At 35.7% G+C, this 22,551-nt stretch overlaps 1 protein-coding gene across 1 annotated transcript in view; it reads left to right on the forward strand.

The window, feature by feature from the left end:
* Window positions 1–22,551, forward strand: part of ESR1 (estrogen receptor 1) — a 193,510-nt gene that overhangs the window by 126,839 nt on the left and 44,120 nt on the right. The window contains exon 6 of the mRNA XM_021275842.4: window positions 7,715–8,050. Coding sequence (XP_021131517.2) covers window positions 7,715–8,050 — 336 coding nt within the window. The remainder of the gene's footprint in view (window positions 1–7,714; window positions 8,051–22,551) is intronic.

The raw sequence follows: 22,551 nt of genomic DNA on the forward strand, positions 1-22,551 counted from the left end.
ACTTGACAGAACAGTCCAGGGTGGAAGGAACATCAGGAGGCCTCTTGTCAGGCCACCTGGTCAAAGCAGGTTCAACACTGAATTCAGATCAGCCTGCTTAAGACTTTTCCAGTCAGGTTGTGAAAATCTGTATGGACAGAGATTTTTCCCTACCTGACAACCTGTTTTATGCTTCATTATATGCTCTAGCTAGTCATGTAATAATATTTTACTACTGAAGAATTGTTGATATTTTACTATTGAGCAATATTTCTTTGAGATTGTAAAGACAATTATATCTACATATTAATTTACATTCTCTTTTTGGTCATTTAAGTTCTTAAAGATTCTAATTAGACATTTATTTTTATGACATTTTTCATGACAGATACAACAGAAAGATTGTTCCTGTTCAAATTTTTGATAGTTTTAAAATGACGTTTAATATTCCTGCTGTGCCTCCATCTCCCACTTGCCCTTACCGAAGGTACCTCCTAGCATTACTCTTCACTGCTTTTGTGTGAAGCCTAGAACAGCTAGTGTCCTCTTCCTGAGCTTGAGAAATTCCTAGAGTACCAGAGTTTCTGATTCTGCACTTGGTTAGGCATTTACAGTTCATTTCTTGTACTTTTAGGCCTTATAGATTCAATATTTGAAGTAATTTATCTAATTTCTAAAGTGTAGCAGTTACAATTTCTCTCTTTGAGAGATGTATTAATGGCCTCATACTCCTAAACTGACCTGGCTTTTCCAAGTCATGGTTAATATCTGGTTATTTTAAAGGCTTCATTGTGAACCCAAGAATGTTTATACCTTCACTGTAAGGATTATGTAGAAATGGGGCTGATGCCATAATTACTCCAGCCCAAATTTAGTATGATTTGTGCAGGAGCGTCAGCACTGAAAGTGATTTAATTGAATGATGGATTAATTGAACTTCTTTTGCTCCTCTTGTACAAATCCTCTGGTACTCTTTAAAACGTGCTATGAAGAAAGAATGAATGTCAAAATACGTATCAGGAATAAGCATGTCTTGGACCTTTATCTGTAGTTAGTAGTTTTCTGGTTCTCAGACCGTGAGTTATGAATGGTCACTAGAGACCCCAAATTACATTTGTCTGTTTGCTAACTGTAGTTGATGTGAATACTAGGACTGTGCGATGCTTAATGTGACAATCAGTAAGCAAACTAGCGGAGCAGAATGTAGGGTAGAACTGTGATTTCTGTATGTAAGCCCTGTGCCCAGCACCCCTTACTGCATCTCTTTCTCTCTCTCATCTAATTCCAGTCCCTCTGCACTGGGGTATTTACATGCAACGGAAAGAAAGCACTAAAAAGGAATAGTCTGCATTTACCAGGAATCCATAAACAAGCAGGAGAAACTTCAAAGCCAAAAGCTAATTTCTGAGCAGGCAGTTTTTAAGTAGGAGCTTCTTCTGTGTGTTAAAAGTTATTTGTTTTGCAAGCTAGCTCCAGTAAGACATGAAACAGCACTGATATGAATGAGAAGCTATTGCTTATAAGCTTGTTGCCTAGAAACAGAACTCTGGTTCTCCACGTCTGGCACTTACCCTGACTTTACGTTTTGACTTGTCAAGTTTCCAAATCTACTATGTTTCCACTACTTTAAATACTTGAAAAGTAATCTGAATGTCTGTCAAGTAAAAAGTGGAGGTTAATTTGCAGAACATTGACTATTGCAAGGATTCCCAGAGTAAGGCACATGTACCATTAGTGGTACAGTTCCAAGTTATGTGCTAATGAGTTTTATGCAGTACTTGCATTCTACTGCCCATGGCTGGAGCAGTTACCGGTGCCATTATCACTATGTGATTGAGCTGAGCTTTGGAACTGTAGGATGCCAAAGCACTGTGAGTAACAGAAAGACAGTGAGCTGAAAAGAAACATTTTCCATATCATTTATGTGGTTTCTAAGCAGTTAGAGGATAAAAGCCAGATATTGTGATAGAGATTTTTTTTTGTCTTTGATTTTTGACATTTTGACTGATAGTTCAACAGTGTGCTGAGTCTCTGGTTGTACTTTCAGAAAAAAAGAGGCATGGGATTTAACAGTTCATTGACTTGTTACTTCCCTGAATTTCTCCTCTAAACCTATCAGCATCTGGCCACTGATAAAAGTAGAGAATAATCTAAAATACAATTGGAAGGAACATAAATTTTCCTTGCAAAAGTAGAAAAGTACTGCAGCAGTTACGAATATTAAAAGCACCTTCTACTATTTTGTTACAAAGCTCTTCTACTGTCACTGAATCACAATGTGGAAGCCAAGATTGTATCTACAAATATCCTGTTTGTTTGCATGCTTCAGGGCTAACACACGCTAAAAACATAAAAACAGAAGGCTTTTTGTGTGCCTAAAGTTTTAAATTGAAATGTTTATCAAATAATATACAAGATACTCATGCATACCAACATGAGGGGTTACTTTTAATTTTCTTGCTTGCTCGCTGTACGATTTTGTCTTTTTACTTTGATTTTAATAGGTAAAATTATTTGTTTATAAAAGGTTAAATAGAAACTCCTATCTCCAGCAGACTTTATATAGCAGTTTCTAGGACAAAATACTGCCTCGTCCCACTGTATGGACCCGGAATTCTGGAGTCAAATCTGCTGTCACTTATGGTTGAGCAGCATATGCTGTACTTTTGCACATTTATTGAGAGGGAGAGTTAACAAAAAAAATGCTTCAGTTGCTTTTGAATATATTTTTATGGCCTAGTCTAGACAATGATAATGAACTTCAAAGAAGGTGGTGACTTTAAACTATTTTAGTTTTATGTTGTTGTGAGTTCAAGATAAACAGAACTAAACTAACCCAGGTTTACTGAATCGGATACTTTGAGGAAAGATACTGAAGCTGTGACATCCCTATCAATTATCACACACACACACACACACACACACAAAAAAAAAAAAAAAAAAAAAAAAAGAGAGACAGAGACTTTGTTCTTGGCTGGATTCTTTGCAAAGTTGCAAAGTGAGCAAAGTGAGATTCTCAAATGTTAGAAAGTAACGACTGTGTAACCTATCTTCAACTACCTTGTGGTGTGATAGTCTTACTACTATCCTTTGCCTTCAATAAAATTTTTATTTTTTTGTTACTACTGATAAGTATGTATCATAATATAAGTAACTGATTTTGCAGATGATTTGCAACATGTAGGAATGTAAAGACTGTCCATTTTTTTTTTTTTTTTTCAGCTTGTGGACACAAATACAAATTAGCACAGAGTAAGAATGTACATTCTGCCTTTAGTAAGAGCATGCAGATTTTCTGTTACTCTCTGGCACCCCTTTCCAATGGTAAGGTAGCTTTCCCCTACTAGTGGCTTATGCTTAATCAAAACATTTAGCATTTAATTTTTAAGATGTGCACATGTGCTGCAACTGCAGGGACGTCTATACAAGTTTGCAACCAAACTTGTGTGATGGCATGCATGCTGAGAGCCACTGTTGGATGGCTGAGATTCCATGTTTGTCCAATGCATTTGTGATTTAGGATATTTTTTTAATAATTTAGAATTTATCTTTTGTTCTATTTTAATCACCTGTTTGCAAATGCTACAGAAGTGCTTCACTGATTAAAGTTTGATTCTACAATCCATATGCAATTTTATTGCTGGTCAGGTACTACTGAATTCCAGGAGTGTGCAATTGTTCAACAGTTTTGCAGCTTGTCTCCATGGCTGAACTTAGATATGAAGCATTACTGCTTTTGAAAATCTTGTCTGTTTTAGCTTTACAATGAAGTGGAAATTGTTTGAGAGCCTTTGTAAGGTACACAGAACTTCCATTTTTGGTTTAATATTGTTTTTCTTAATATCTGGCAATTCAAGCTCCTTTATTGGTGGAACGCTGGAATCAAAATTAATGCGTTCATATTATTAAAAAAGATCAAACTTACAAGATCATGTCACTTTTGGCAATGAAACTAGCTCAATAGAATTGTCCTTTTTTATGGAATTACTGACTGTGCATTGATATTATCTTATTATTATTATTATCATTATTTTTTTTTGTAAGAGATAAAATTTGAGTAAGCTGAAGGAGATTTGGAACCACTTACATTTTTCAGAGAGATATTCACTTCTATTTGACCCAAGAAAATGAATAACATAATCACTATGTTGTGTAACCATCCAGGGAATAAGTGGAAAGTTAGTAGCAATTTCTATAAATCTCTTACTAGTGGGATGCTAATACAGATTCAAAGACCTTCATGTCCATCATCATAAAAGTTTCTGAAATGATGCAGAAGGAATGTGTACTGTCCCCTTCTTATTTTTCCAGATCTGCTCTCTTCAAGATTTAATGTAGGCTTCCTAGATTTACTATTATTATTATTACTATTCATGAAATAAAAACAACAAAAAAATGATTTGTGCAGGGCATTTCTTCAAAATTCAGGTTGTGTTCAACTTCACTCAATGTACCATGTTTTTCAGGGTGAAGAGAACCCAGTGCAGATAAATTAAAAATAAAACTATCGCTCTCAGAATCTAGTTGATTTGTAAACTTAGCATGCTTACATTTGCTACCTGTCCTCTGTTATGTCAAATTATCATCCTATCCTTGTTTTACACAACAAGACACGGCTGGAATATGTTTAAAGCAAAACAAAAGAAAATTCTTGCCTACCTTCTAGTAATCTATGGCATAGAGACTTAAGCCAAAGGTTACTCTACTTGCATGTATTAACCCTCGATGGTTTCTTTTTTTCCAGCAAAATTGACCTATATCTTTCACTGTCATACCAATGTCTAATGTATTTACAAGTTCAGCTTTGTTTCTGCATGGTATGAAGAAGAACCTCGTCAGCTGTTCTGAACCTTCCACTGGCTTCATATCTTATTCATCTTGCTACACTGGATTTTGTCAGTTTGTATGTTAAATGCAAGACAGGCAGACCTAGTCAATTCATCTCTTTCTTGCACCAAACGTATTCCACATTTCAGATAATCTTACATGTCTTTCACTTATCACTTTTTATGTATTACATATATATGTATTTAAATGAGAAGAACAGAACTGCATATAGTGTTCGTTGTAGTGTGTCTCATGAGTTAACGTTATCTGTGATTTATGAATATGCTTTGTCCTCCCTTCCTCTCCTGGTAACTTCCAACATTCTATTTACTTTCTAAACTAGCTTATCTGATGTTTTTATAGTATTATTGTAACCCTAAGATCTTGTTTCTGAACTATGTCAGTACTGAGTCTATCTATTTATGAGTATGTTGAACAGTGGAGGCCCCAAAGATACTACTAACTCTTCAAAAGGAAATTACTGCATGTGCAGATGTAGAATTTGGGATGTGGGAAGGCTAGCAAATGCTTTAGTGTATACAAACCATGTGGTTTTGTTCATATGATTATGTCTGCATGTTTCAGAAGGTAAATTCTATTCAACAACGTTACAGTGATATAAGGCATACAACAAAAATATCTGTTATGGAAGAGCATAGCCTACTTTTGAGTAGTCCAATGAAGAAAGCTATCATTGAGAATAACACTAGGATGAGATTTTGCCAAAATAAGTCTAGCATTTATTCTTAATAGCAAGGATCATCTTCTAAACAGAAATAGTCCAGTGGTAAGAAAAATTTGGTATTATTGAAGGAAAAATGGGAGCAGCGATGCAATGCAAACTTTTGGCTTACAACTTGTTTAACTAATGGGAAAATGTAGAGAGGTCAAGTAGTAAGGGTGATGAAAGATTCATTGAACTTGTTGTGTATGGAAAGATTGAGAGACTGGAATCAGGAGCCCTGCTAGATTTTGAAAGAATTAGACTTCAAGGCTAATTAATCTATTAATCTTCAAGTACTAATTCAGTGAAAATATCACCATATTCAAAGAAATAGGCACATTGATCTAAAGATCTACTCTGTTCCTTTGAGACTGGGAAAGGACACCTGCTGACATAATCCAAAAGCTACATCTGAACATTTATACAAACAAATACTGATTTTGGGATGAAGGTGCTACTAACAAAAATTGGGAACCTAAAGGCTTATATTACTGTGGTATGAAAAATCTGAGCAAAGACTGTGTTTTCCTATCCCCCATCCATTTGAAAGACCTGTATTCGTTTCCTTCAACTGCCAGCAGTTCTCAAAGTTTTATTATTATTATTATTATTATTATTTTTTTTTTTTTTTTTTTTTTTTTAAATTGTTTTCCTTCCTCTGTTTCTTGAATAGTTTGCCTCCTTCTTCTCTATAGATCTTTATTCCTTTGATTATCAAACTGGGAATGGTGCAGCTTTTCATGGGAACATATTGCATGGGAACTCCAGAATAACCTCTGTGCCCACCCAGCACTGGAAATGGAAGTAAGGGAACTACCTACAAGGCTCTGACTAGTCCTCCTGCCATTTTGACAGGCATTTGGAGAGACTCAGTAGCTGAGGCTCTTATTTCCTAATGGAAGAAGACCACACTGCAGATTATTTCCTCCTTTTTTCTCAGTTTCAGAAATGGGATTTGGGTGTTGCTGTACATACTTTAAATAACAGGCATTTAACTTGGGGGGTCAGCTTCTTCGTCTCTTTACAAAAAAAAAGCAAGGGAGAGAAAGAAGGATTGGCCTAGCTTCTACACTTGTATAGTAGAAAACACTTTGTTTTCTAGTGATCTGCTTCAGTTAGGACTAATGAACTGTGAATACTGTGTGGTGCGGTCCATGCATGGGCTGCCCACACAGATGGTCTGGCAGGCTCTGCCCACCTAGCAGAAATGGTTGCCTCAGTATGGTTGCAAGCAAGCTAGATCCTTCATAGGCTTCTCTTCACAGCTCAATTCCTTGTATGCCTTCCTTATTATTTAGTCATCCCCCATCTCCATTCGATAACTGATTTAAGGTTTTAACTCAGCCTCAGAATGCCTGTGCCTCCTCCTCCGAGAAGCAGCCTTGATCTTCCCTTTCTTGTTGGAGTCCGTGTGGGCTTTATCATTATATTTTGCTTGTAACCTTTCCACAAAGGGAGATTTTGTTCTACTGTAAGGTCTTATGTTGTTGTTCTAATTAGTATGGCTGACTTGATAATTTCCAAAGGTTTAGGGTCATTCAGTGCTAAGCACATTGCAGAAATGTGCAGTAATGACAAAGATAGTTTCTGTTCCAGTTGTAACAGACTTTTGACAATAGGTCTCCCACATTAGATTTGAGGTTGCAATTATCTTCCCTTTTCTTGCTTTTGTTTATCTGCTTATATGGCAATCTTTATTGCTGTATAAGCCCGTCTTATGCTGGGAACTTTCTGGATAGTTCTTACGTAACTAGGAAGATCACACACTCGTCAGTAATAATGTTTAGCTAAAACTGGTGAACTTGAGCAAAACCTTGGATAGTTTTTGAGAGCTACTTCTGTGATCCATCTAGTCCACTCAGATGATGAAGTAACATTGATCAGTCATTGAAGAGTTGCATGCTAGAGGTTGGGACATGACCTTGAAGTTTGTGCTTAAAAAAAGATGTTTATTCCAGGTACCGACTTCCTTTTGTCACTATTCCTGACGCTATACTTTTTGAAGTACTTTTTCTCTCCAACTACTCATGTAAGATTCCACGTGTAGGAAGAAGCCTTGACAAAATAAACCAGGCATTAATGCTCCGTAGGTCTATCGACAACAGATTCTGATTGGCTGAGGCCATATTTATGTAATGCCTGTGCTTAAGGAAAGGAGTTCATTATATTCTTGTGTGTCTCTAGGAATCCGGAAAGACCGCAGAGGCGGGCGAATGATGAAACAGAAACGGCAAAGAGAGGAACAAGATTCCAGGAACGGGGAGGCTACTTCTACAGAGCTGCGAGCTCCCACCCTTTGGACAAGTCCACTAGTGGTTAAACATAACAAGAAGAACAGTCCAGCCTTGTCCTTGACAGCAGAACAGATGGTCAGTGCCTTGCTGGAAGCTGAGCCACCCATAGTTTATTCTGAATATGACCCAAACAGACCATTCAACGAAGCATCTATGATGACCCTGTTGACCAACCTTGCAGACAGAGAATTAGTGCACATGATCAACTGGGCAAAGAGAGTTCCAGGTAAGGAAAGAGAGCCCCAGTGGAACATAAAAGGCTAAACATGACATGATTACAGATACAGTTTTAAATTCCTAATTTCACACTAATAGTTCCCAAGTATAAATAATTAAAAAAATAAATCACAAATTTCATGTCATATTGGTTGATAGAAAACTACAGGGCAATATAAGTGACTTTAAATCTTTTCCTGACTGTAAGTGCAGGAAAAGATATTTTCTCTGCATGATTGAATATTGTATGGTTTGGGGAATATAAATACTGTTTTCAGATTAAAAAACAAACAAACAAAAATTTAAGCTAAAATAAATTAATAAAAACTGAATCTAATCTGTTCAAATACATTAATTATTTAGTTCCCTTTTGAGATCATGTTTACTCAGATTTTTGTAATATATCTCAACATTTCTCCCAAGCCCATAAGTTTCAGTATTATTAATTTAATTGTCAGTTTACCATTTCAAACATAAAATAGAACTCTTCCATAAGTTTTGGGTCTGAAAAGAGATACAGAATAGCATTTTTTTTCTGAATATTTTTTCCCACTGGAAGTGGATGCTGTTATTTTTAACATTTTGTTGCGTCACAGTTGCTTACCTTTAATCCCTCATTTCTATGAGGGAATTTAAGAATAGAGAGACCATTTTGGTTGAAGTTATGTTATACATTTTTTCATGTGGTTTAATTAATCAATATCAGTTAAATGAGAGTGCGGTTTCATAATTAAGGTTCATCATCTTTAAAAGTGTCAGTCTAAAAGGTTTCTTTTCAATAAATTAACATTTATATGGTTATTAAAAATTTATTACAGATCCTGTAATTTTACTTTGTAAACTACCAGCATACACAATAATTTATATTTTAAATTCATTGGGATTCTGATTTCTTAAAGTTTTTACTGGAGCTGTTTATTTCATTAAAATCACGTAGCTGTCTTATGAAAGGATGCTGGAGAACACTTCCACCGTTTTCACTCACTATTACAGAGTACATTACCTTAACAGCATTACTTGGGTTATGCCATTTTTCTGTTTTTCTTCATTTAAACTTGGCAAGACTGTTCTTGGTAAATCAATATAACCCATAAAACATGAGTCTCTTCCAGTCCTTATGGGTTCCTTTTTTAGCACCTTTCACATGTCACTTTGTGGGCTCCAGCGATGACCAATGAGAACCTCCAAGTGTTCCATTTCTCATCATATCTCATAGGAAATCATCTGAGAATTTTATTCTTTCAGTGGCTAAAGCCTGATCCACAGTCTGTTCTAGTCAAGGATGCATTCTTCTGTTAATTTGATGTGCTTTGGATCATGCCTTTAGAAAATGTCTTTGGAAGATGAACATATGATCATAATGTTAAAGTGATACACTATCAAAACAGCTGAATTCAAATGATATATCTACTGATTTTAGAGAGATATTTAATCTAACTCTGATAAAAATCAAAACAAAATTAAAAAAAAACAAAACACATTACTTTACACCCAGTATGAACACACCACATTCTAAATTCAGTATATGGAAACATTTGTTTCTCTGACATTTGATTTAGATAGTTAATGTAATTAATCACAATGTGTTTTGGTATATAGCAACAGTGTTAGGGAACTCAAACCTATTTTTTATTCAGAAATCTCCATGAAACTTCTTGTTCCGAGATGATTACATCCAGGAAAGATCAAAACCCAGCTTGCTTTGCCAAATATATCTTTTGTTTCCTAAGCAAACTTCTGATTTGGAAAACCAAATGTAGAAGGTTATCAATTATTTATGTATGTCCAATGTATTTTACATTTAAACTAATTAAACTAAGACAAATGTCTCTGTGTATATACATGAATAAGCACTCTAACAGGTGAATTTTGATATAAAACAGGTGAACTTCGTTTTAAAAAAAAAATAAATCCCTTCCCTTCCCAGTCATAGTTATATCAATTTGACACTTTACAAATAATCTTACCAAATGAAAGTTTTAACCCAGAATATGAATAGTTTGGGTACTCTGAATATATGTCTTTGCTTGACACCTCTTTGGTTCTTGGTATCCTGATTTGCACAACTGTATACATGTCCAAAAGCATAAATTAATGTGTTTTAGAAAGTGGATTTAAAAGAATTAAGACCCAATATTTTATCTGTCTCTAAAATTTGCTTCTCTACATAGCTCTGGAAGGATTTTTTTTTTTTTTCATTTCATTTTTTTTCGGGGGGAGGATAGGGGTGTTTTTGGTTCTAGAAAAGTCTAAGTATTCTTAGTTTTTATATTAAATTATGGAAGTAATAATCATCTTTCAAAGATAGGACTCTTGCTTGGATTGCTTGCTGAAGTTTTCTTCTGTAATGTAGTACTGTACTATTCAGTAATAGCTGTACTTTAAGAGAAATGTTTCTGGTAACATAAGTTGTATTTTCACCTCTACAGTATGTTACATTTGAATACTGTCTTATTACTAGGAATTACACAATACTGATTAATTAGGTGTTTGGTTTTTTTTTTTTTTTTTCATATTCATCATACATAAACAGAGAAACCGAGCAACTGCTTTTTCTTTTATTTACTTTGTCCAACAGCATTGTGGGATTCCACTCAGTTATTTTCTCATCTAATTTACTACAGTTTCAAGCTTCAGAAGCCAGGATAAAAACATTTTTCTAAAGAGCGAATGTGCTTTTAACCTGTACCAAACGCAGTTACAGGAAGCAACCTCTCTTACGCACATCTCTCAAACCTTGGAAGCACTGCACAAGTTCATTTAGTTAAATGCAGACTCTTAGCAGATGGATAGGAAGGAGCAAAGTTGATGTGAGTTGCTGGGTTGAGAACATATTTGCTGAGGATAGAAGAAAATGATATTAAAAGAACAGAAATTCAGTGAAGATGCAGCTTAAAAAGGACTTTCAGGATTGTGTTTGGAGTGTATATTGCCATGTAGGTGTTAAGAGCAAGTGTGTCAAGGCAACTTGTAAAGTCCTTGTTTTGGTAAACCAATCTTTCTGATGATGTAAATAAGTGGTCATGGATGAAGAAACAGCTAATTAGAAGATGGACTTGTTAGAAATAACTTTATTCTAAAAAAAGGAATAATGAAGTCACTGTAATCAGCTGCCTAGTACAACATGGACAGAGACCTATTGTAAAGCCATGCTGAGGACAGTCTCCAAATTGAAGTGAGTAGCTTTGCAGATGTGCCCTTATTGTAAAAGTGACAACTGATCCAAATTTTTATTTTAGGTTGTTCAGCTTTAGTTCAAAGTTCTGACTTAGTATTAACAAATTTGCATAAATTGACTCTGCAGTCTTGATGATGTTGACAAATTGCTATGGAAAAGAGAACTTGCGGCAGCTTGTTGTGCATAACCTTAAAGAACAGTCTTCAGTATTTAAGTATAACACATTAACGATAAGTACATGTATAACAAGTTAACGATTGTTAACTGAGCTCATAGCAAAGTTCTCCCATGACAGTGCATTTAATAATATGCCAAGTCCATAAAAGCTTGTTTTAATTTTCCTTTGAAACCTTGGCCACTGATACAAATGGGCTTGCCAGATGACATGTGCAAAAAACTTGTAGTGTCCTATGACATACACAAAAAATTCAGGATGCCCCACAGGACCTGTTCTTTACATGGCCTAATGGGTATTTTGGCTTAAATCCTCCCAGATGGCCTCTTTAAGACAGTAGTGATGCCTTGTGATTACTCTAGCCAGCTGGGATAGCAAGCAGCTGCACTCATTGCAGGTACAAACAGATTGTGGTGGGCTAGAATTTTTGTACACGTGTAAACTGAGCTTTTTACCATTTAATTTGGACAAATCACTAAAAATCACACGTTAACAGGTATTAGAGTGATGAGTAACCATCTTGATCATTTCTGAATCATGTATTCCTGAAAAACATGTCTTTCTATTTTCTCCTTAGCCTACATAACATCTTGGGGATATACTACCACCTTCAGTCTTGAATAATATATATTTTATTTTTTTTTAGTTTAGTGAATTTTGATCATGGTCTTTTATACAATGAGCAAAACCATTTACTAGCTTTTCTATAGAAATGCTGATATGTCAAGGGAATTAACTCACTGTGCTTTATTATTCACTTACGTTTATATCATAATATCTATATCTAAAGTTCTGTATTCTCTAAAGGAGTAAAAGAGGATGGTATTGCCAATGGTCAACTTTTTTTTTTTTTTTTTTTTTTTTTTGTGGAGAGGATCTTGAGATGGTAAGAGACATAACGAGTTCACACAGTGAGCTCATGGTAGAGTGTAGCTTTAAGGAGATTTTGTTGTAAGGGTGAAATCTTTGGCACTGCTGCTACAATCTTGTATAACTATTTACCACAAGTACAGTAGCTGTACAACTTAATAGCCCTAAAATGGTACGCTGGGCACACAAGCTTTGAAGTTTTGAGATGATTCACGGTGTTGTACTTATTTTATGGCTTCATGAACCGAGGAGATAAACATTTTGGCACAGATTTTTTTTTTTTTCTGTTTCAAAGCCACAGAAGTTGCTATTTTCTAAAGATATTGTTTTCTTATTTGACCTTCTAAACTGCTTTGATTGTTAAGTTAGGAACAGTATGTAAAGAGGCCAACAATAGCCACAATCTTACATTGCACTTCAGTGACACCAAACCTTGAAAAAAAACAAAAACATGAACATGTAATGGAAAGAAAGCAACCTTGTACACGAATGGTGTATCTTAGTAACTCCAGATGTGTTTAGGCATGGGGCAATTTGCAGAGTTTTCATGTGCAGTAGTCCTTATGGCAGTAATTTGCAATTAGCTTGAAAAAGACAAGACTTGCAGCTGCTGCAACAGTTTCTTTTTTTTTTCTTTTCTTTTCTTTTTTTTTTTTATTTAACAAACCTTCCAAAATAGCTGCAAAATATCTCCTTTGACTAGTAGGTTTGCTGTGGAGTTTTGTAGCAATGTTATTAGAAAAGAAAAAATCCTCTGGTTATCAGTTACTTTAATCTGTAGAAGTGATAGTCTAACTAATACCCTGAAAATAAAGGAAGCCAATACATCTGTAAGTGAAAGAGGAATGCTAGCAAGCACCTGGATCTCACTTTATGGATGCTTTTTGCTAATTTAATTTCTGTAAAGTTTCAATTCATTGCCATGAATGCAAGAGATGAGAATCAGTCCTTACAATGGAATAACACAGTAAGTTATCATTTGTATTCAAACAGCAGATTGAGAGGTATCATGCAATAGCATGATTATGTGAGGCAACAGAGTAAGGTTAAAACTATTGAATATCATATAAAAGCTTTTCATCACTGTGTTTTCTTACTGTGTGAGGCATCTTTAGTCTTTCATGTCTATACTGTATAAAAAACAACAGCCCTTTCTCTCCTCCTTGGTCATCTTCTGGGTACTGTGTGAGACAAAGCTGCTCTTGCAAGTAGCTTTTACTGCGACTATTTATAGAATTGTCTTTTAGTGCTTTTGAAATACAGGGAGGTGTATTGCCTCCTGTAGAGAAATTTAAAGTAGAGAAAAGGACCAGACAATGTAGTGCAACGGTTTGCTGGTGAGATCCTGAGGAGAAGACACTAATTCTAAAGGATTCTAAAGAACAGGGAGAAGTGGGGGAGAGCTACATGCACTGAGAGCTTGTGTCAGGTGGGAAAAAGCCAAAGCAGAGAAGGAACAGTTCAGCAGAAGTATTTAGAAAGGTACTTAGACTTTGGCTGCAGGCATGTGTGGGATCAAAAACTATAAACAGGCAATGCTTTCAATAGCTGATACAATAAAGTAGAAGACAGTAATAGCAGGTGGAAAAGGACCAGGGTTTGAATAACAGCTCTGATACTGGAAATGTAAGAGGTATCCAAATGCAATGTTTTCAAACTCTAGGAGTGTAGGAGTGTAGAGGGGGAAATAACTGCATCAAAGCTAGAGTTAGCAGGCTGACCAGCATCAAAAAGGCTCCAACAGGGAGAAAAAGTATCAAATGCAGCAAGATCAGAGGAAGAAGATACTGGGAATCTAATAAATTCAGCAACTCAGTTCTGGACTTCTTACATATTCCTAGGGCTCTTGCTGGAGGCCAGTAGTTTGTTCAGGGGCTCTTTGAAGATGTGCCCTTGTCCCTGTCCATTTTCCTCTTCCAAGCCATTGTCTTTGAGCTTCATGCTCCAGTCTTCCCCCAAGGAGTTTTGTGTCAGTGTGGAGTACAAGAATATGTTCAAACTGGAGTGATTCAATTGTGTAAATTTTCAGACAGGGGAAACAAGGTGAAGAGGGGAAAAGTATTTAGAAAACAATGCCCTAGCTCAACTTTCATCCTCAAGGTTTCTGAATCTAGGTTAAGGCTTTTAGGAGAAAGAATAGTTGTCTGTTAATAACATTAAGTGTGTGTATTTTCTATCACATTTTCTTATTCCAAAATGTTTCACATGAAGTTATGTTTAGACTGAATTTCTGAAAGGACTTTTACATTTTAAAACTTGCTGGCGTTTTACCTTGGGGTTGCCGAGTGCTGTGTGCACCGTCTCCTTCACAACCTAGCCTGGACCTGGGCACTGCTGAGGGGCAAGCCAGGACTCATCTGAGTGGCTGGTAAGGAGCTTTTGAAATAAAGGCAGGGAAAGAGAACTGTGTGTGGGTACAGGAAAAGTTTGGGTATAGGCAGTTTTGCTGCAGACAAGAAGCCAAAGAAATGCAAAGGAAGATGAATTGAGGCAGATAACAAGATCACAGGCATTGGTACATGGGGATCAGTAAAAGCCCATGCTCTTGTGAAGTATTTATATGCACATATATAAAAGGAATTACTATTTGCTTCCTTCCTCTGTCTGAGACACAGCCAGTGTCCGACAAACCCATCAGCATCTGTCACTTGCCAGGAGGATGACTATAAAGTACATATTGCAGGGATAAAAATGTTGTAGAGATAGAAACACTGAGTTGCTGAGGAAGCTGCTCTTCCATGATTACAGTCAAATCAACATTCTTCTTTGACCAGGTAGTGACTGATTCCTCAGTTTCCTCAGTTTCATCAAGCACAAGGACCTTGCTTAGACTTAGATCAGTCTCTTCACAACATTTTTTTTTTTTTTTTTTTTTTTTCCCGTAACATCTATCTGCTTGTTGGTTTATATACTAGGAATATTAGTAAATTTTATTTGGTGATGATCCTAATCATAAAATAAATGGAGTCTTTGAACAATCTCAGAAGTATACCTTTGAGCCTTTGAGGGTTTTCTAATGCATAGCTTGCAACATTTCATTTTTTTTTTAATTCTCACTATATTTTCTTATAAAGGCATAAAGCTAATTCTGCAGCTTTCCAGATTTTATTTCTTTGTCCAGATGAATGAGATTTTGAACATTATTAACTCATGAGTTGATTCCATTTTGCATCATTTGCTTGTATTTCTTTTTAGCAAAGTTCTGTGGCTGTAGTTAAGAGCGCTATTTCATGTGAGGTGATTTTTTTTTCAAAATTATGATATTAAATAATTATTGTCTTCTCATTCACAGAGGTAGTTACTTTGAAAGGTGACTGCAAAGAGCTATTAAATCAAGCATGTTATCCAGCCTTCTAGGTGCCTAATATTTAGTAAAGCTGTAATAAGATACCAAGAATGACAGAAATTGTCTTTCACTTGTGTTGCATAGCTATAATTATTGTTCTTTGTGCGAAAGAACAAGAAATGTCTATTGCCCTTCTAAATAAATGTGTTTTTGTTAAGATGGAGGTGAATATGTAAAATGCGCTGAAAGTTCTCTCTCTTTTCACCCACCTTCCCCCCCCCCCCCCCGATACGTTTTTTAATGTTTAAAAATAAGGAAATTAGCTAACAAGATTTTTCATTACATTTTTGTGACAAATCAATAAAAGTTGTCACAACATGTGTGACATTTTGTGACAGCCCAATATGTCCTTTTAAATGCTATAATGTTTGTCCTCCCAGAGATGTCTTAGTTCCCTTCTTTGTTTTGGAAGTGAATAGTCTGAAAACAATTAATAAAGCTTCCAATATCATCCATTTTTTATCTCAGCATAATAAATACATTTTTTTTATCGCATTCTTTAGAGCCATGAACCTCAAATACATGTGTTTATCTGAATATCCCTGAAATTAGTATTTGCTAAAATATAAATATAAATCTGAATATGAAATTATCTTGTAAATCTCTGTTATTACAAGTTTGTACATATCTAAACACATTTCATAAGATTATGGAACTATTCACATACGTAAGGTTCTTTTTGTGTACATCAGTTTTAAAACCAAGACCCAAAGTGCTATTACAAGGCTGAATCTGCTCAGAAATTTCCAGAGTGAGAAGTATTTGAATTACAAGGAACAATGTATATATAAGTAATCTTGTTTAGCTTTTTGTGTTATAGTGACAGATTAGAAATAATATCCAGCAGTTAAGAAGGAACTAACATTCTTTTAACAAAAACTACTTACGTAATGGAGTTCATTGAACATTCTATAACTTACGTGTTTCTTTGATAATAAACAATTTAATATGAAATTCTATGGGTTTGGGCAAAAAAAAAAGAGAGAGAGACAGAAGGGAGGATCTACAGTAATAATCTTAATATTTTAATCTAAAATTTAATGAAACAAATACTTAAACTTATTTCATTTCTAAAAGAAATGATCCCTTTATAAAAACATTTTCTGGTATTTTGCCTTAGCTGATAAATAATTTACACTCCTGGATGAACATAGCTGTCTTAGAGGTTTCAGCTATGCTGAACTCTGGAGCTTTCCAGGAAACGCTCATTAATTTCCACTCTAAGTAAACAGTAAGTAATGATCCTTCCTGATTTATTTATTTCTGAAAATAATTTACAAAAAGAATATGCAATTGTTGGAAAGCACTGATGCAATACGTATGTGCATGCGCACATACCCATTGTTCCCTGTTCACATAATTCACATAAATTGGCCCTTTTTACTTGATGTTTAATAACTTCAGCATAATTCTTTTAGTTTCTTTCCAGTGCTACATATCTGAGCACAATCATCTGTAATTCCAACCCAGAGGTTATTTGAATATTATCTGTATTAGTTTTCTGTTCAAGTGAGCCATTCACTAAAGTCTCACATTAGATATGTAGGGGTTTTAAGATACACAGAAATAATTAAGAAGGAATTATTGTGGACTTTTTCCAGATAGATTCTTGCCTGTTTGTGTTGCTACAATGGTGCATTATATAACACATCTGTTACACAGTTCATTTATTTTCTCTGATTATCTCTCCAGGAAATGAACTATGTGTGCAAAGAGTGTGTTGTTTTGTCTGTCTTTTAGTTACAAACTGCTGTGAATTCAAGCTAGTAAAAGCAAGTTAAAGCATATCCGATGATGGAATGGAGAATGAGAAATCACTCCTCCAGAAGTTTGTTCTCTGATAAAAGTGGCCATTGTCTTCTTTCTTCCTTATGGAAGGTGTTGTTCCTTCTGATAAACAGAGCTGTCCACAACAGTACTCAGCAGGTAGATGAAGATAAATTATTTATCACTTCACCTAGAGCCAGGGTCTAGACCTGTAGTTTCTTAAGCCTCTTGAAGAGAGAAGTCATGCACCCTTTCCCTATCTTGGCACTTCTGGGGATGAGGGTGATACCCAGCGATTCTTTCAGTTATGTAGTATTCCTTGTGAGTAGGCTGATCTCAGAAACAAAAGAAAACAAAACCTATTGACAGAAATTTCAGTGATTTTGTCTCTGTAGCATAGGATTTTTGGTTTGGAGTTTTTTTGAGTTAATCCAGTAGGAAGTTACAAGGCCTGGAAATAAAGCTAATATAAAGACAAGGGAAAACGTACAGTTCAAAATCTCACTTAGACTCTAGACAAACTGAGGTGTTCTCCATTAAATTACATTCTGGAGCATTTGAGGTGATTAAAAAAAAAATATTTAAGATATCTCATTTTACTTGATTCATAGAATAGGGAATATGATTAATTAGTTTTTTTTCCAAAGAATATTAAATCTTGTCAATAGCCTAATGATGAAACATCTTCTAAAACAGCTGCTATCCCTCAGAAAGCATGGCTTCAAATAGAGAAATGGCCATACAGGTGACTGACAAGTGAGCCAAGTGTTTACTAAAACATTGAAGAGTTTCTGACTAGATATATTCATTCTATTAGAAACAACTGACCTGAATATAGCCAAAATAATAATATTACCATGCTAATGTAAATGAATATAGTATTACTGCATGAATGACCTACTTCTGAAATCTCCTTTCATTGCTACAAAAGTGATATTTCAAGAGTGTTTCACATTGATTTGTAGGATGCACTTTGGAAATCAGTAGGCACTGATTGGGAAGAATAATCACATATAGAACCCAATACCCTTCAGCATGCTAGAGGTTGGCCATGTGTTGCCTAGACTGCCATGTGCTTGAGCTCCATTGATTTTAAGAGGATGCTAACTGGTAATGTATACCTTGATCAGCAGCTTAGAAAGGTCCAATGATGACTGCTGCAGTCCAGTCCTTCCCTCGTCTCCAGCTGTTGTTACTGCCTCATTTTGGCCCAGACATTACAGGAGTGGAAGGGAGCTGAGCTGTCCAAATACCAGCACTGTGCTGTAAAACATCTATAAGCCGCACTGCGTAGTCAAAAGTATACAAGTGTGAATGCAACTCAAGGGAAAGGGGTGGAGGTAGGACTGCAGTTGCTGGTAGAAATCAGCTTCAGCTGCTGTGACACTGTAGTTTCACAAGCATTTCTTCCAGTTGCAGTGATGGCTAGAGTGGTTCCTACCCTGCTGCTTCTGCCTGAGCTAGGGCAGTTGTGCAAATTAGAAGAATTTATCTGCATTAAAAAAATATATATATACATTCATATATATAACATAATATATATATTTATATGTATATATTTATATTTTATATATATATGCACACATCTGTATTTTTTTTTTACATATATATCTATATAAATTTAATGTGGGTGTGGGTGTGTGTTTCAACTTGCCTTTAATGTGTGTGAGTTCCCCAGTCCAGTTCACTGCAGAACACTTGAGTCAGATGGAATGTGAGGGTGACAGTAGGCCAGGAATGATCAGGCAAGTGTTAAGGGTGCTAGAAAGAAAAGTGCTCACATTATCTGTAGCGTCAATGGTAAAATACAGCTCTAACTCAAGTCTTTTTCTAATTTAATTTCTCTTTACTTCAGCTTCAACAGAGAGGTCTTTTCCAATCTTTCCTGTACAAAAGTCAAAAAAAAAAAAAAAAAAAAAAAAAAATAGTTACTGGCACCATTTACAGTCTTTATACTGCTTGGTCAAGTAGATGTGTAATTTCAACTTTGAGTATTTCTGCTTGATCTGAATGTTCTGAAATACATTCTGAAATATTATGGCAGAGCTGTGAGGGGTTGGAGAATCAGAGGGAGGAAGAAGCATGGTAATTTCCCCTAGCTCCTTGTTTTGAAAGAAGAAAGACCCCAAGATGATTTATCAAGATGCATCCTAGTACACAAAGGATCACAGTTAGTCTCCAACTCTAGCGTACAGGAGACTACTTCACAGGAGACAAAGACTGGCTGTTCATTTGCATTTGCTGTTTTGATTATAGAGGAAGCATCTGGTTTGCTTTCTGCTGAGTTACTTTGTGGTTGTCTATTCTCATGCATGCTGTTGAGAAGCTGTTCTGCCCTTGTCTTCCACAAAGACAACAAAAACTTATGGAAGTTCTTTGGGCTAAGCTTGGTCTGTGTGGGTAGTAAATAGTGATTTGAAGCAACAGAAGCATGTGGCAAACTTTTTGGACAGGGCAGCTCAGAATTAGCTTTCTTCTGCAGGGCAGAATTTTGCAAGAGGATAAGGAAGCCTCCAGTATTTCATTCAGAGATGGTGCAATAAATCAATGTGTTGCACATTTTAAAAGCCATATACCTAGGTATGTTCTCAGCTGACAGAGAAGAGCTGCCAATGAAAACCTAGCATATTTATTAATGCCTCACTCACCTTCATTTTTCTACCCTCTTGGTATTCATATAAGCACAGCTATGTAGAATCTTTTACTCTGATATGAACACCAAATGCACCTTTATTTTTTTTCCCCAAGCATACATGCAGTGTTATGTATTTTTATTGTGGGTCTTTTGGGAAGAATATTGCCTTACCAATGAGTAACACTGCTGTTGCTCCTGACTTTGCCAATGTCTCTCTGCGTCAGTGGTATATAACTCCCTTATAATGTAACACAGTTTATTGATGCCTAAACTGCTATTAGAGGATTCTATCTGCTGCATGGGAATGCTGTGAAGCATGTTAAATATCCTTGTTGTGAAACAAAAACAAATCTGAAGACTCTTAGCCTACAGGTAAAAATATGAATTCAATCTGCTCTTATTTTTTAATAATGTTCCACATGTTCCTGCTCAATGCTACTCGTTGCCACAATGTCTCATATCTTGCAGGAGTTTTGCTTGCTACTTTATCCAGGTATTGTGCAAGGCTATCACAAGAATCGATCTTTGATACTGCTACCGAAGTCCCTCTAAGAAAAATTGAATTATAGCTAAGCTGAAATACTGCAACATATTACAATATGTAACATATGAAATCTGTTTCTCATGTTTCCTCCCTATGTTTTTGTACCTTTGTTCCACTCTATGCATTTTTTTCTTCCCCCTTCCCCTTCCCCTTCCCTTTCCCCTTCCCCTTCCCCTTCCCCTTCCTCTTCCCCTTCTCCTTCTCTTTCCCTGAAGGGACCACTTGTACTCAAGTGTTCGAGAAAGATCCTGACATTTGAATGAGCCACTGCCAGGCAACATAAATATATTTCCCCGACTATCTTACTTCAGCAGACAGTTCAGTCAGAGTGCTCTTTTCTTTGAACTCCAGATGATGCTTTTTGTACCTTGTTTACCAGTGGGCTTTCTGAGAGATTTTGGTAAAACTCCGTCATTGCAGTCTGATTAATTCAGATCTGCTCTTCTTCAGCTGACAGTGAATAATTGTTACCAGCTTTCCTAGGAGATGTTTTATTTACTAGTATTGTTGTGGAGTATCTTTTAAGTGCTGATGTTAAGTAGGTGGGAGATAATGGTATTAGCTCATCAGTAACTTCTCTGAAATCATTTGGTATTGGGATGTCAGAAGTATATCGGTGTTTTACTAGATATATCAGTATAATTTTGATGAGAAGATTTCTGTTTTATCCACAAACTGCCTGTGTGACACTGTCTCTTCGCTTCAGATTCTTTAAACAGATTGAGAGTAACTGATGTTTATAGGGGTAGGACTATATTTAACTGTGTTTGTAGAAGTTTATAAGCATATATTAGCTGTAGCAGTATAGAAGAGCTTCAGCCCCCCAAACCTTCTGGATATTATCAGATATGGGCAACATCGTTTTAGTAGCACATATTTGCTATCTCATGGATCCTACACCAAACATAGTTCTTCTGCCTCCGGGGATAGGAGCCTTCAGCCTGGAAAGGTCTTCTATGTATCAATAAACTTGTGTCTTGCAGGTCATATTTGTGATAGTAGGGTGATACTAGTCATAAAACAATATCCAAGGCTATGTCTGAACAGTGGCTCCATTTCTTGACCCAAGCTAAGTGTTTTATTTTTATCCATGAGGAATTTGTCAAATTCACATTCCAGACCAGGTAACAGAGAAAAGAAAAACAAAATAAATAACATTTTCTCTGCAAATGAGAAAGAAGATAAAAACTACCACAATTTAATGGTTGGGAAAAAAAAAATCAAATTATAATTCCAGATGAAACTTGCTGAATTTTAAGTTACATATATTTTTTTTCTAATATTTTAATCCCTGCTATCGTACTTACTAGAAGATATTACTGTGATATTTTTAAGTAATGGAATTCCATGCAACCTTCCAGTCCTGACAAAGGATGACAATTAGGATTTATAGGTCCAGTTAGTTTGGATGAACTTGTACAACGTTCCAAAACTTTTCCAGATGTCTCCATCAGGATTATGTGAATAATTAATATCTTTGTCTCCTGACAGTACCAAACAATAAAAAGAATCTTTTTAACTTAATAAAAAATGGCATTTCTTTATATTTTTGCTAAATAGCAACTGTTCCAGGTAAAATAAAACATTTGAGATAAAAGGAATACATTTAATTAATATTTTGAATATTTTAGTCACTGGCTTAAAATGAAAATGAGAATTTTTGAAAAAAAAAAAAAAAGGCCCTAGATTTCATAGAAGTTTAGGTATGAAATGTTGAGTAGCAATAGGTGCCTGGTGGAGTGCTGAAAACTAAGATAGCTGAGAGGGACGCTATGTGTTCCCTGCTAGAACCCACCCTGTTTTTATTTGTTTATATTTATTTTGTGAAAGTTGACAAGTTCTCCTGAGTGTATTAAGCTTGTCAACCTGTCACTTACAAATTTAAATATTCTGTCAGAGTGCTTCCAACCAACAAGTTCCAGCTTCAGTATGTGCCTCAGCAGTTTGGGTTGGTTGAGGACAAGGTGGTGGTTCTCCAAGAGCAATGTTTGTGTTC

This window comes from Anas platyrhynchos, chromosome 3 (genome assembly GCF_047663525.1).
Source record: "Anas platyrhynchos isolate ZD024472 breed Pekin duck chromosome 3, IASCAAS_PekinDuck_T2T, whole genome shotgun sequence".
Lineage (NCBI taxonomy): Eukaryota > Metazoa > Chordata > Aves > Anseriformes > Anatidae > Anas > Anas platyrhynchos.